Source organism: Lepisosteus platostomus, chromosome 16 (genome assembly GCF_059453375.1).
Source record: "Lepisosteus platostomus isolate fLepPlt1 chromosome 16, fLepPlt1.hap1, whole genome shotgun sequence".
NCBI classification, from domain to species: Eukaryota; Metazoa; Chordata; class Actinopteri; order Semionotiformes; family Lepisosteidae; genus Lepisosteus; species Lepisosteus platostomus.
In genome coordinates, this window is record NC_142626.1 from 13,593,064 (window position 1) to 13,608,728 (window position 15,665).

The 15,665-nt window shown below is 42.6% G+C and overlaps 2 protein-coding genes across 4 annotated transcripts in view; one reads left to right on the top strand and one right to left on the bottom strand.

Annotated features, from left to right (window-relative positions):
- Positions 1-15,665, bottom strand: part of LOC148646899 (protein NLRC3-like) — a 1,251,308-nt gene that overhangs the window by 1,024,843 nt on the left and 210,800 nt on the right. The window contains exon 1 of one of the 2 annotated variants that reach the window (XM_088608933.1): positions 3,663-4,031. The exons of the other annotated variant lie outside the window; for it this stretch is intronic. The gene's annotated coding sequence lies outside the window, so the exon portion shown is untranslated. Of the gene's footprint in view, positions 1-3,662; positions 4,032-15,665 lie in introns of those variants that run through there. 2 annotated transcript variants of the gene reach the window in all.
- LOC148646919 (GTPase IMAP family member 7-like) lies at positions 6,879-13,505 on the top strand. Of its 2 annotated transcripts, none has more exons than XM_088608979.1 (3): positions 6,879-7,019; positions 11,266-11,361; positions 11,689-13,505. In XM_088608979.1, exons 1-3 carry the CDS (start codon positions 6,989-6,991, stop codon positions 12,663-12,665), a joined length of 1,104 nt encoding a protein of 367 aa, XP_088465105.1. In that variant the 5' UTR covers positions 6,879-6,988; the 3' UTR covers positions 12,666-13,505. The 2 variants fall into 2 exon arrangements, with proteins under 2 accessions (XP_088465105.1, XP_088465106.1); XM_088608980.1 differs by lacking the exon at positions 6,879-7,019 and adding an exon at positions 10,901-10,917.

The window sequence follows — 15,665 nt, forward strand, 5'->3', positions numbered from 1 at the left end:
ACAGTAGCTTTGCTGCCTGTAGGTAAGATTCAAAACAACTGCATACAGAGGAGAAATCCACAAATAACAGTGTAGAATGGGCCTTGTGAGCCTCAGTGAGCCTCCTCATCCTGCTGGTCCTGAGGCTCACTGACACCAAACAGCCTCAGTACAGCACAACACAATTCTAAATCTACCAAATCACAGAAAACAAAAAACATTTCCACACCCACTGCAGCACACACAAACAAGAACCCTACACAGACAATATCTGACCAATATGATAAACAGCAAAGAGAAACAGACCCCGACAAAGTACAGGCTCAGTGACCACAGCCTGGCCATAGAAACCGGGCGACACAGGCTGGCTGTGCAGGCAGGATGGGCAGAGCCCCCACTTCCTGCAGGGAGAAATAGAGGCTAAGATGCACTTTCTGAGGCCCTGTCGGAAAGTAGCTGGAATTACACTTACATTCGTCCCCAATATAACAAATTTAATCCTGGAATTACCATGCCTTCCTGAATCGGAACAGTGCACCTGTCCTACAGTGGGAGGAAAATTGATAGAGCTGGAATAGTATCTTATCTCCTGTCACACCCTGAGGAACAATGAGTTTGTTTCTCAATATGTTGTCTGTATTTTGTTAATGTCCTATGATACTTTTGTATTTGCATTGTGAATGTTTGTGGATGTTGTATAGACTGTATATGCCTTGGCAACTCTGTGATTTACCGGTCATGCTAATAAAGCAGTTTGAATCTCTATGTGAGTGGAACCTGTTAAATATTATTTACATTTGGGCTTTCACAATGTAATAGACCCAAGAGGTGTTTTTATTATTTTAATGAATATCGGGCAGTCTAGCCGGCATAGTCTGATGTCTGAGAAACAGTCTAACACAACATTTTTCTCTTGAACTGTTGTTTCCTTTCAATCTATAATGAACAAGTTCCATCTATTTAGACAAATTATATTGATTTACATATAAACTAGCAACCAAACGTGATTGGTCACACCAAGCAAACAGATGTCTCGAGCTGTGGGGTCTTTGTGATGCAGGTGAGCATAACATTTCTAATAACTAACGTATTAGACATTATTTTCAAAATAATAATTGTGATAATTTTGTTAGGCGCAGACATCATGAACAACTTACTGGGTATTCCAACATTCATCGATGTGAAAAGCCAAAGAAATCAGAAAGTTCTGGGAAGAAATGTCAGCCAAAGTTCTTGAAGCAAGAATTCTTTAAATTAATCTACAGAAAAGTTATCAAATAACAATCCAAAAAATAAACACAATCAGTATAACTTATTACATGAGGACACAGGTATCACAAAGATAGAATTAAGATGTGTCAGATTTGATTATTAGATATGGATGCATCAAATCAGTGATCAGCTTTCTACCCAGTAATATAGAAACAAAGAAGACAAGACCACGATGATGTTAAAGACCATGTTATTGGACAGGTTAGAGTCAGAAGTGTTTGGATTTATCACAAAAAATTCATTGTGAAAGAACTCCAAAATGAGCTTCTCAATAATATATTGTCGTGCTGTACAAAACTGTCCCCAGCCATAATTTTTTTAACTCTAGATGTGTTTTGAAAAAAGAAAAGAAAAAAGGTATTCGATTCAAAGAGAGCTGGCAAAATCTGCAAATACTCTGGTCTTGAACTGTGAACCGATACCTCTCTTATTTTCGTCGTTCTTCTTTTTACACCTCTCTTCAGACTCCATCTCTGGATGTCCCCTACCGGCATTTAAAACCGGACCGCTCTTTTCAACCAATCCAGAGAGACTTAATTTAGGGTTACACCCACTTCCAAAGATTGATTTCTGCATGAGAGGGGAGTTAAAAAAACAGAACGTAACACTGACATTGAGCTCCATCCCCCCTGACAAGGGATGCTACTGGATTTCTACAGCGTGGGCCCCAGCAGATATGAATGCCTACGTAAATCAAGATCCTGGTCTCAACCCAGCGGATGGGCCACACTCAACATTAACATCTACTCTCACATAATACTGCATCTTAAATAGAATTCACTCTGTCACTCTGCATGGTTGTACATATGACCTGTTTCTAATAGCTGCTTGTCATACACAGCCAGGACCTGGAGGGGAGATCAACCATCACGCCTTGGACCCCCCAGAGATTTATTTTTCTCCTTTGGAGTTTTTAGTTTTTCTCTCCTTCGTGCCTGATGGTTACAGTCACATCATCAAGACTGCACACCACACAGCATGTTAATACATACACTTTGCTTGTGACTTTCTATATTTACAGCTGATATACTGTATAATGTGAAAAAACAATAACATGAAATAAACAGAATGTCGAATTTTGGGTGTGGTTGTGCAGAAGCTATTGACTCATGAAGGGCACCCCCCTATCCTTGTATATTGCCTGTCCAATGGTGCCATCTTAAAAAATCACAAAACATTAAAGAAAAGATTAATAAATGCCTAGTGTGTAAAAACTTGGTTGCAGCATTGTGAGTGTTGTGCTGTAAACGTTATTGACACGTGAACAGCATCCCCCTATCCCTGTGTATTGCCTGCCCAATTGTGCTATATTCAAAAAATCAAGAACCATAAAAAGATGTACAGTACATGACCTTGAAAGGTCAGAGCTCCTGTTTAGAGTGTAAAACAATTGGTTACAGCATTGTGAGTGCTGTGGTGAAAAAGCTATTGACTCGTGAAGAACACCCTCCTATCCCAGTGTATTGCATGTCAAATGGTGCCATACTGAAAAAATAATTTTAAAAAAATAAAGTTTCACAAATTAAAGCAAGGCTGTGAAAGGCCTATTGTGTAAAACACTGAGTTTGAGGCTTTTGGGTCTGGTTGTACAAAAGCTATTGACTCGTGAAGACCACCCTCCTATCTAATATTTAAAAAATCATAAAAAAATAAAGTTTCACAAATCAAAGCAAGGCTATGAAACGTCTGTCTTCTGCTAAAAATTTTGATTTGAACACCATGGGTGCTGTTTTATTGCATATGTACAGCAGTTGGCCCTTACCTGAATGAAAACAGGACATTAACAGAAAGGGTTTAAGAAATAAAACAAAGCTTTATCCTCGGGCTTACAGGCTGGATAATTGGAGACTACGTTGAGTTTGTCTCTGTGCTGTTCTGCTTCCTATGGGCATACGCAGGTGGTTCGCATGACCACCTATTGAGCAGTATTTCTCATATTGTGAACTGGCAACAGAATATTCGTGTGTGGGCAAACACGTGGTGTAAAAACGACAAAGTGAAGGCTGTGGAAACATTCACAAATCATTTTATGCACAATGCAAGTGTTTTCGTAACTCTATGAGGTTTCGTGAAAACGCTATTGACGTTCCAAAATGAATTTCGAACTTCGAGCTACCTTTACCGCGGTCACAATACCGTCCCTGAGCAATCATAGCTATATGGGACACAATTTCGTATTATTGTTAATTGATATAGTTATTGATATAGTCGATGGATATTGATATAGTGATATACGGTAGAATGTTACAATATTAGCAATATATTATAGATTATTTTACGATACAGCACAATAATTCGGAGGCCTCATGTTATTACTCTCGTCTATAATTCAAAGTCGTAAAAAGGTATAAAAGCAAACAGGTGTATTTTATTTACTTTAGCAAAACTCCTCGGCATTTTGCTTGGCTTACCTGGTAAAAACGCGCTGCTACCGTCTCTCGGTTTAAATTCAACCTTAGACTTGTCCCGGCAGGTCGAAGGCAGCAGCCTCTGGGTTGTAACTGTATATCATCTTCTGCTGCCTGAAGTCCCTCCTTTTTACTCCAGAGGCCTTATGCACCGCACCATGTTAGTCTGTGAGACTAATCCAGAAGTCGTTCTCCCAGCTCATACTAAGAGTCTTAGTCCAACACCCCGAATAAAGGTTAAGATTTTCTCTCCCTGACTGACCACTCTTGATGCCGCTCGGAAAAAGGGAGGATTGTGTGAAAGAGAAACGAACAAGTCCGGCGCTACTCTTCAGACGTGGTGAAAAAAAGATTTCCGCAATTCTAAAGAAAAAAAATACTTTCGGTTTCTATCTGAGAATAAGTTTACTTTCGTTTCATAACTCGCCAAACCCAGCAAACTTAGAACACAATGTTACTGTTTTAAAATTACCCATCTAAATTCCTGTTATTTTAAGCACTGATACTTGTGTAGCTTTGAAGTCGAATCTGTATTTATGTTTTAACGTACAGTGAAAGTTTTTAAATGTCAACAATAAGACTAATTTATCGTAAGAAGTGTGCTAAAATGTCTAATATGTTCAATGGGGGATTACATTGAATTGAGCTCGTTACTTGTAGTAACATCGTTATTACCTATAATAATGGGTTTTAAAATCAACCATCTAAACTTGTATTGAAATTGATATTTGTATGTTTATGAACTCCCATGCCACCTGCAGTATTTCAGCCAGTGGCGCATTAGCCATACTGCTAGATACACTCAGACAACTTACAGCAGTCCAACATCACCTGTACACAGACACACACAGACAATTTACAACAGTCCAGCATCACCTGTACAAAGACACACACAGACAATTTACAGCAGTCCAACATCACCTGTACACAGACACACACAGACAATTTACAGCAGTCCAACATCACCTGTACACAGACACACACAGACAATTTACAACAGTCCAGCATCACCTGTACAAAGACACACACAGACAATTTACAGCAGTCCAACATCACCTGTACACAGACACACACATACAATTTACAGCAGTTCAGCATCACCTGTACACAGACAGATACACTCAGACAACTTACAAGAGTCCAGTATCACCTGTACACAGACAGATACACTCAGACAATTTACAGCAGTCCAGGATCACCTGTACACAGACAGATACACTCAGACAACTTACAGCAGTCTAGCATCACCTGTACACAGACAGATACACACAGACAACTTACAGCTGTCCAGCATCACCTGTACACAGTCAGAGACACATAGATAGCTCAGGAGAGCCCTCCACCCACACAACAACAGTGCTCTACTAGGAATGTACTGTACTCACCTCCTGTCCTGCAGGACCTTTCCTTCCTGCACTGAACAGGGCCCAAAGGAGGACAGGAGAGGGGGGACTGGCTCTTATACCTGTCCACTTCTGGAAGTGCTATAGAAAAGTGGAGGCTGAGATTTGTTCCCCTCAGGAGCTCTCACTGTAAACTGTGGTTTGGTTTTTATATACCAGGAGACTCCTGTGGACACCCCTCTCCCAGGACCCCACTCTCCACTCTGGTCCTGCTGTGCCTCTGGAGAGCTTGAACAGTATCATAGACTCCTCCCTTAATATGCAAGGAGGACTGGCAGTGCTGAGGCTGTGAGTAACACTGTCCAATAGGAGGTGCCAGTGAGCCCGGTGTTAGTTATGTGTGAGTGATGTATTGGCACCATCCACACCATGGAGAGCCCAAGTAAGGCAGGCCATGTTCGAATTTCAACTGTAATAACAACTTATACATGCCATGCAAGCATCACTGAGGTGTGAAATAGCATCCAACATTCTTTTGGATCGAAAGTGATTTATTACTCAGGTAATGTGGTGGAGCAATAAAAAGAGAAATAGAATATTTATATAGTTAAAAGTGTAGCAGTTAAAATACAATAAATATATTCAGGGGCACAATCAATACAGTTTTAGTCTTTAATCCATCCAGAGAAGAGTGCCCTACACTACAGTGCCAGGCTGAAAGCACCTCTTAATAGATAACCAGCAGCCATATCACTCTGCAACTCACATCTGGCAACCCCCTGAAGCTAAGCAGGTGTGAGCCTGATCAGTACCTGGATGGGAGACCTCTGGGGAAAAACTAAGGTTGCTGCTGGAAGAGGTGTTAGTGGGGCCAGCAGGGGGCACTCACCCTGTAGTCCATGTGGGTCTTAATGCCCCAGTATGGTTGTGGGCACACTATACTGTAAACAGGGGCTGTCCTTTGGATGAGATGTAAAACTGAAGTCCTGATTCACTGTGGTCATTTAAAATCCCACCCCACTTTTAGCTGATGTGTGGTGAGTGTTCTGGCACATCATCTAGGTGGGGCTGCACATTGGTGGTGGTGGAGGGGAGTCCCCATTACCTGTAAGGTCCTTTGAGTGGAGTGTCTAGAAAAGTGCTATATAAGTGTAAGCAATTATTATTATTATTATTATTATTATTATTATTATTATTATTATTATTATTAAACCATGAACACAGAAGAGTCATCAAAATATTCAAAATCAGTGGAACTCTTCTGTATGAATACTGAATCACAGACAAGAGGCCACGAGTGGAAACTACAGGGAAGTGCATTTAGTGCACTTCTTCACACAATAGGCTGTGGGGGTGTGGGTTATGTTTCACTTACCTGCTGGCTGTGGTCTTGTTAAACTGCTCTGGATATTGTGTTTCTGGAAGTGATTTTATATCTATCCATACATTTTCTAGCCACTTCTCCCAAAGTAGTAGTTTCATGAATGTCACAGAACACGTTTACTCCTATGTGCTGAGCGATGTTAAAAGTCTACGAATGGAGCACGTGTTTTTAATTCCTCAGGATGCTACTACAGTAGAATGACTATGTGCTGATTTTCTTTTGTCTAGCTGTGATGTTGTTTTGAATTTAAAGGATCAGACATTCTTTGATTGTCTCACAGTATTTTCCACTTTTGTCCAAATGAAATGTGTTCTTTGGATTAACCAACAAACAGTGATCAATACATTCTCAATAATTAATCATTTGAAATTGCATATCTGATTATGATCTATAATAAAGTGATAATGACGATGATGATGCTATGATGATGTGCTGCGTTGAGAAAGCAACAAGCAAGATCAAGCGGAGGTTAATCCGGCGGTGAAGATTAGCCAGAAAGAGTCCAACCCTGCAGAGCCGAGGCCTGCGGGTGGCGGCGCTCACAGGCGGCTCTATCGCACATTCCCCTGAAGACATCCCTGCGCTGAGGGCGAGTAGACGGGATGGAGAGCAGAAGCTCCCGGCCGGGCTCGGGTGAGTGTTCGGGTCCAGGTTCTGAATTGCGCTCACACTCAGTCGTGAAGTCAGCCGCTTGCTGAAAATTAAAGGCAAGAGACAGACCTGAGACTCCTTCTGGGAAGAAACTTACTTTCGATTCCGTGTTGCTAGTGTGAGCGTCCGTACCAGTGCGCAGTGAAAAGTCAAATTAGTTGCTTGAAACATATGAGTGAATTGCAAGCATTTTCACGGATTTGTGCTCTTTCTTAATCCAGTTTTGTACAAGTCGCACAAGTTTGTACAAGTTTGGTACTTTTGACAAGCGATGTAATTACCCGTGTGGATGTTGTCATTAGTAATTATTGATAATACTTATTAATTATTCGTAATTCATAATACATTTTATTTACATCCGTAGAAATATGTTGGTTATAATGCTCATAAACTTCTATTTTATACAAAATCGAAATTTTCCTGACGATAATCGGAAATGAACAAATCGAAACTGTTTTTTTTTAGGGAATTATTTAAATCTTCACAAAGGTGAAAACATTAATTGTGGTGCCGTCAGTTAGGTGAAAACGAATTTGTAAGGTATAATAAAAGCTCGCTGTAAGATAATTAAAAACTTTTTTGCGAGTTTTATCAACTCTAGCGGAAGTACTATTTGGAGGATTATTGGGCATGGTTACTTTCAATTTCGTTTCAGCAGTTAATGGCGGCTTGACAATACAGTGTATCTGCTCGGCAAAGCCCGAGATGTTATAATTTCCCGTTCCGTCGTATTTAACAGTTTTGCGTGGAATGAAGACGCAAGCGTGTTTACACACTAGTAAATTGTGTCCGCGTGTGGGATCGGTGGTCCAGGTGCTCTGATCTGGGGAACTTTCTATCACAATGAGGTTGGAGTATAATTCAGTCCGTAACGCACAACTGACCTAGCTTTCAAAATTCAGTGACCGAAAGTAGTTTTTCCGGTAGCCATGGATATTGGAGTCAAGATTTCTGTGTTAATGAGCAAACAAGTGCATTGTCATTGCTGATTACATGAAGAACAAAGCTCTTAGCCATAAGGTACCTTTGTGACCAGAATTTACTAAAGAAAATGAGAAGCTGTTTACAAAGTCAAAGCCCTTCTTTGAAGTTAAGACCCTGCACTGCCCTTGGCCTTACTGTGTCTTCTGTTGCTTCATGACCAAAGTAGTCTTCACATCCCTCAGCTACACGGATGTAGCTCTGTGTCAGTGTAGTTCACAGATAATAGCTCATTTTCACTCATTATCAGCCAGCCTCTACCTAACATCTGCATTGCCTGTAGTATTTGCAAGCTTCCCAGCAGCCATATCACATATCACAAATGACTTGATCCAAAGTCCAACACACAGGCTGAACATTTTTCAGGACTGTAAAACAAAAGTACAGATGTTTCCATGCCGAGTGAATATTTAATACCCACACTTGTAAAAGACTTAATTTCTTTTTGCTGCCTGCAACATCAGTGGAAAGTGGAAGGCTTTTCTCAAAAGCAGGAGATCTTGTGCCTGCCAGAACAAGACTGAGTCCCGCAAACACTGAACAAATGATCATGATAAACCATTACCTGTACACTTAAGGGACTGAAAGAGAGCATTCCAGCAAGAAGATTGAATTGGACTCAACAGTAACCTATAAAAAGATATGTATTGAATAACTTAGTAAATACAAGTCTTTTGCCATTTTAAATGTACCTAGACCTTTAAATAAAAAAAATCAGCAAATTATTATTTTTTGTTAAATTCTTCATATTTTAGTGGCTGTATTAGATTAATTGCAATTCTTAATCTGTGAATAATATTTGTTTTAGTATTTTAAAGGCAAATTTATTTTTGTTAAATTTTGCATTTATGATCCTGTTCAAATACCACATTAAACATTTAAAAATTAATCACTACATATTTGTTTATTGTTGATAATGATATTCTGACAGCTTTTAAAAACTTATTAGCCTACAGTATGACTAGAAATTTCAACAGTGATCAAATGTTCCTTTGGAATTCTGGGGTTCCTAATCAACTCCAGAGCCAGGCTGGAGGTGGGGATCCTAATCAATTCCAGAGCCAGACTGGAGCTGGACGTGGGGATCCTAATCAACTCCAGAGCCAGACTGGAGCTGGAGGTGGGGATCCTGATCAACTCCAGAACCAGACTGGAGCTGGAGCTGGGGTTCCTAATCAACTCCAGAGCCAGGCTGGAGCTGGGGTTCCTAATCAACTCCAGAGCCAGACTGGAGCTGGAGCTGGGGTTCCTAATCAACTCCTGAGCCAGACTGGAGCTGGAGCTGGGGTTCCTGAATAACTCCAGAACCAGACTGGAGCTGGAGGTGGGGATCCTAATCAACTCCAGAGCCAGACTGGAGCTGGAGGTGGGGATCCTAATCAACTCGTCAGTCTGACTGGAGCTTGAGGTGGGGTTCCTAATCAACTCCAGAACCAGACTGGGGCTGGAGGTGGGGATCCTGATCAACTCCAGAACCAGACTGGAGCTGGAGGTGGGGATCCTAATCAACTCCAGAGCCAGACTGGAGCTGGAGGTGGGGATCCTGATCAACTCCAGAACCAGACTGGAGCTGGAGCTGGGGTTCCTAATCAACTCCAGAGCCAGGCTGGAGCTGGGGTTCCTAATCAACTCCAGAGCCAGACTGGAGCTGGAGCTGGGGTTCCTAATCAACTCCTGAGCCAGACTGGAGCTGGAGCTGGGGTTCCTGATCAACTCCAGAACCAGACTGGAGCTGGAGGTGGGGATCCTAATCAACTCCAGAGCCAGACTGGAGCTGGAGGTGGGGATCCTAATCAACTCGTCAGTCAGACTGGAGCTGGAGGTGGGGTTCCTAATCAACTCCAGAACCAGACTGGGGCTGGAGGTGGGGATCCTAATCAATTCCAGAGCCAGACTGGAGCTGGAGGTGGGGATCCTGATCAACTCCAGAACCAGACTGGAGCTGGAGGTGGGGATCCTAATCAACTCCAGAGCCAGACTGGAGCTGGAGGTGGGGATCCTGATCAACTCCAGAACCAGACTGGAGCTGGAGCTGGGGTTCCTAATCAACTCCAGAGCCAGGCTGGAACTGGGGTTCCTAATCAACTCCAGAGCCAGCCTGGAGCTGGAGCTGGGGTTCCTAATCAACTCCTGAGCCAGACTGGAGCTGGAACTGGGGTTCCTGATCAACTCCAGAATCAGACTGGAGCTGGAGGTGGGGATCCTAATCAACTCCAGAGCCAGACTGGAGCTGGAGGTGGGGATCCTAATCAACTCGTCAGTCTGACTGGAGCTGGAGGTGGGGTTCCTAATCAACTCCAGAACCAGACTGGGGCTGGAGGTGGGGATCCTAATCAATTCCAGAGCCAGACTGGAGCTGGAGGTGGGGATCCTGATCAACTCCAGAACCAGACTGGAGCTGGAGGTGGGGATCCTAATCAACTCCAGAACCAGACTGGAGCTGGAGCTGGGGATCCTAATCAACTCCAGAGCCAGACTGGAGCTGGAGCTGGGGTTCCTAATCAACTCGTCAGTCAGACTGGAGCTGGAGGTGGGGTTCCTAATCAACTCCAGAACCAGACTGGAGCTGGAGCTGGGGTTCCTAATCAACTCCAGAGCCACACTGGAGCTGGAGCTGGGGTTCCTAATCAACTCCAGAGCCAGACTGGAGTTGGAGCTTTGGTTCATAATCAACTCCAGAACCAAGCTGGAGCTGGGGTTCCCAATCTGCCCCAGAACCAGACTGGAGCTGGGGTTGCGATCAGATGCAGAGCCAGACTGGAGATAGGTTCCTTATCTATTCCAGAGCCGAACTGGAGCTGGTGATCCTGATCAGCGAAAGTCGGCCTTCTGGAGCTGCTTTGGAACTAAATCCTGCAAATGTGAAACAGTGCCAGCTCCAGAGCAAACCCAAAATGGAGTGAGTTTAGCCAGTACTTTGAGATTAACACCCCTAAGAGTTTTGAAAAGTACTAAACTATCTTTAATGAGCAAGTATGTACAAGGTTGTTTTAAAATCTCTTCTAATGGACGGTTTCTCCTACAACCCAATGTCTCTTGTCAATCTACTTGGCTATTGCTTTAGACAAGTGTGATCCAGAGGAAAGACACCATCTACTGGTCCACCAAACCACTTCGTTTTATTTTTCTGTGCTTAGCTTCCGAGATCTGACAAGACCAAGCAACAAAACAGCAACAGTGATATTGACTAGCAGATGCATCACTTTAGTTTAGATGTCTTTTTCATTTCTATTCCTCTGTGTTGCAGAGTCCTCTAACACCACAGAGATAGAGGGCCAGGAAGAGGATATTTCCACAGTCCCACTCAAGAAACATGGAAGTTTCCCACACTTACCCCCCAACAGTAAGTCCCGGTTTGAACAATTTATTCTGCAAGTGAACAGCTACGGAACAGATTTGATGTCTGATGTCCTTACTGATTCATTCACTTATTTAAAGCATATCTTTGGTCAATCATAACAGACAGTGTTGTGTCATGAAATGGAAAGTATCACAGCTCACAGATGCCATCTGACCACACTGCACTGCACACTGCACTCTTATCAGGATGGGTGTACAGTGGCAGGTCAGGAAGAACCACTCTCGCAGAGTCCCTTTACCCAATTAAATTATGAATGTCTCTGATGAAAACAGCTGACCACTTTCTTGCCTTCCTTGTGCTGTATTGTAGTGGCAGAGGGTGACCCTGTGGAAGAAAAAGGGGAAGGAACTTACCCTGGGCCTCAGGACCTCAGACTGGTGGTAGTGGGGAAGACAGGTGTGGGAAAGAGTGCCTCTGCGAACACCATCCTGGGACAGGAGACCTTCATATCGAAGCCCAGCTTTACCTCCATCACGCAGGTGTGTGAGAAGAGGCAGGGCGAGGTGGCTGGGCGCTGCGTGACCATTGTGGACACGCCTGGCCTCTTTGACACCAACCTGAAGGAGGACTGTATCAGACGGGAGATCGGAAAGTGCGTCAGCCTCTCGTCCCCAGGGCCGCACGCCATCCTGCTGGTGGTCAAGCCGGAACGCTTCACCAAGGAGGAGAGCTGTGCAGTGCGGAAGATCCAGGAGATTTTTGGAGATGGAGCGTCCCGCTACATCCTGGTCCTGTTCACGCGGAAAGATGATCTGAAGGGCCGCAGTATAGAGGAGTGCATGGGGGAGACTGACAGTGAGCTGAAGGTACTCCTGGGGCAATGTGGTGGGAGGTATCATGTGTTTGAGAACAATAAGCCAGATGACCGCAGCCAGGTGACCAACCTGCTAGACAAGATCGATACCATGATCATGTCCAATGGGGGAGGCTGCTACACCAACGAGATGTATGAACATGTTGAGCGTATGATCCAGCAGAAGGAGCAGGAGCTGAGGAGGCACTACGAGGAGAAACTGCGCCAGAAAGAGAAGGAGCTGAAGGCCAGGTTCCAGCAGGAGATCGAGGATCTGAAGAAGACAATGCAGCAGAAGGTGGAAAGGTTGGAGGAAGAGGGGAGGCAGAGGGACACCAAGATGAAAGAGATAGAGGACAGGAATAAGAGGGAGTTAGAGGAGTGGAAACGCTACTTCACAGAGAAGAGCAGGAAGTCCAGACAAGAGGCAGAGAATTCTGGTATCATTTTACGCCACATTTCACACATGTGGAAACGCTTCAGAAAGCTCTAGCGGACTAGAGCCTCCAACTCTGGGAATTCAGGACTTTGCTACAAAGCAGATCTGTCTCTTGAACATTTTAATGGCTTGTGCTTTGACCATACAAACTGATCATATATTTGTGTTAAATGTATTAATAGACATTTTGGATGCTACCATCTACTGTTCTGTTTCCACATGGAACATATTTAGTTTTTGATAAAATATTGTCATGTTGTTCTTTAAATATCTTAAATGAATGTGCTGTACAGACATTACCTGAACCTCTCAGCTAACCGTTATGATTATTACCACAAGTGCATGGTTAATTATCACTTTCTTGTACATCAGAATTGCCCAAGTGCTTTGATGAAAAGCCATGACTGGCAGGTGTGTACTGACCTGTGTTACTCCTTGACAATACACACACACTCCCACAGAACAGAGAATGACATGATCTGTTTTTCATCTGTCCTCTGTGATTGTACACCAAACAATTTTACATTTGCTCTAATGATGATAGTTTTAACAAGCTGAAAGTAGTGTTTCTATGTAAACCACATAAATTCTGTTAACATTGTCAATTTGTAGGGTAAACAGTTTTGAAAAGATGACTGGTGGTCCTGTACTGCTGACCGGGAGTGTTAATTAGTGATGAAACTTAGACTTCCTAAATTATGTGTAGTTCTAATTAACACAAACATCCCTCCCTCTTCCCCTTTTAGTTCACTTTTCCTTTGTAGCTTGGAAAACTCATGAAAAAAATTGAGGAAGAAAATGTCTAACAAAAGGCCTAAAAATTCTCTCTAAGTGTTTTGAAAAAAATTCACTTGTAATCTTTCAATAAGAATAAATTCATTTTATTATATATGATCTATATTATATTCGATCCATATGATAAATCATTATATATGATGATTTCCAGCTAACTGAAATTTTGAATTTGGTGTTCCACAATGATCTGGTAAAATATTTGCTGTTTGAAAACAGTGTCTCCCCATGTCCACCAGCCTGTTTCATGATGTCCTGCGCTCCACTGCACACAGATCCTCACCCCCATCACACACCTGCATTCTTTCAAAATCACACTCACACAGTGATCTTCTGGCAGAAGTATTGCTGTAGCATTGCAGTGTTGCAGTGACTGGACAGAACACATATACACAGGCAGAGGTGGAGTAGCAGTTAGACCATCCCAACAGAGCTGTCCTTACACACCAGCCATCTGGGCCGTGGCGTTTAACATTCACCAGTGAACAGTGCGATTATTACTGTGAGCCACACACAGCCCATGAAGGTGGAGTCAGACATTTAATAACTTGATCAACTGTTCTGATTGGTATTGCACTCTCTTTCAGACTCCCAGATGTTAAAATTACTATTCAAACCTAACAGTAGTTCTTTTCCCTTGCTTGTGGGAGTTAAATATAACTATCTTAAACATGGTTTGATTCAGATATAATTTGTTAGAACAGCGTCCTATAAAATGTTCACTTGTAAATTTAATTTCTGTGTTCAAACTTGCATAATATAGACTATGCCAGAGAATTGTCTTGCAACAAAAACAAACGTATCAATTTTGACATTTTAATGCAAAACGTGAAGTCAAAATCCTCAATCTGATCTAAATACTGTGAATATTTTTGTGAGACTGAGATTGTTGTATTTTTGTATTTTCTTTGGTCTAGCTGCAATGTTGTTTTGAATTTAAAGGACCAGACATTCTTTGATTGTCTCACAGTATTTTCCACTTTTGTCCAAATGAAATACAGTGCCTTGCGAAAGTATTCGGCCCCCTTGAACTTTTCAACCTTTTGCCACATTTCAGGCTTCAAACATAAAGATATAAATTTTTTATTTTATGTGAAGAATCACCAACAAGTGGGACACAATTGTGAAGTGGAACGAAATCTATTGGATTTTTGAAACTTTTTTAACTAATAAAAAAATGAAAAGTGGGGCGTGCAAAATTATTCGGCCCCTTTACTTTCAGTGCAGCAAACTCACTCCAGAAGTTCAGCGAGGATCTCTGAATGATCCAATGTTGTCCTAAATGACTGATGGTGATAAATAGAATCCACCTGTGTGTAATCAAGTCACTGTATAAATGCACCTGCTCTGTGATAGTCTCAAGGTTCTGTTGAAAGCGCAGAGAGCATCATGAAGACCAAGGAACACACCAGGCAGGTCCGTAATACTGTTGTGGAGAAGTTTAAAGCCGGATTTGGATACAAAAAGATTTCCCAAGCTTCAAACATCCCAAGGAGCACTGTGCAAGCGATCATCTTGAAATGGAAGGAGTATCAGACCACTGCAAATCTACCAAGACCTGGCCGTCCCTCTAAACTTTCAGCTCAGACAAGGAGAAGACTGATCAGAGATGCAGCCAAGAGGCCCATGATCACTCTGGATGAACTGCAGAGAACTACAGCTGAGGTGGGAGAGTCTGTCCATAGGACAACAATCAGTCTTACACTGCACAAATCTGGCCTTTATGGAAGAGTGGCAAGAAGAAAGCCATTTCTCAAAGATATCCATAAAAAGTCTCGTCTAAAGTTTGCCACAAGCCACCTGGGAGACACCCCAAAATGTGGAAGAAGGTGCTCTGGTCAGATGAAACCAAAATCGAACTTTTTGGCCACAATGCAAAACGATATGTTTGGCGTAAAAGCAACACAGCTCATCACCCTCAACACACCATCCCCACTGTCAAACATGGTGGTGGCAGCATCATGGTTTGGGCCTGCTTTTCTTCAGCAGGGACAGGGAAGATGGTTAAAATTGAGGGGAAGATGGATGCAGCCAAATTCAGGACCAATCTGGATGAAAACCTGTTGGAGTCTGCAAAAGACCTGAAACTGGGACGGAGATTTATCTTCCAACAAGACAATGATCCCAAACATACAGCAAAATCTACAAAGGAATGGTTCACAAATAAACGTATCCAGGTGTTTGAATGGCCAAGTCAAAGTCCAGACCTGAATCCAATCGAGAATCTGTGGAAAGAGCTGAAAACTGCTGTTCACAAACGCT

Coding starts and splice junctions, on each gene's coding strand:
- LOC148646919 (XM_088608979.1), top strand. CDS start 6,989: ATGGAGAGCAGAAGCTCCCGGCCGGGCTCGG. Junction 7,020..11,265: donor AAGCTCCCGGCCGGGCTCGG/GTGAGTGTTCGG, acceptor TCTGTGTTGCAG/AGTCCTCTAACACCACAGAG. Junction 11,362..11,688: donor CCCACACTTACCCCCCAACA/GTAAGTCCCGGT, acceptor GCTGTATTGTAG/TGGCAGAGGGTGACCCTGTG.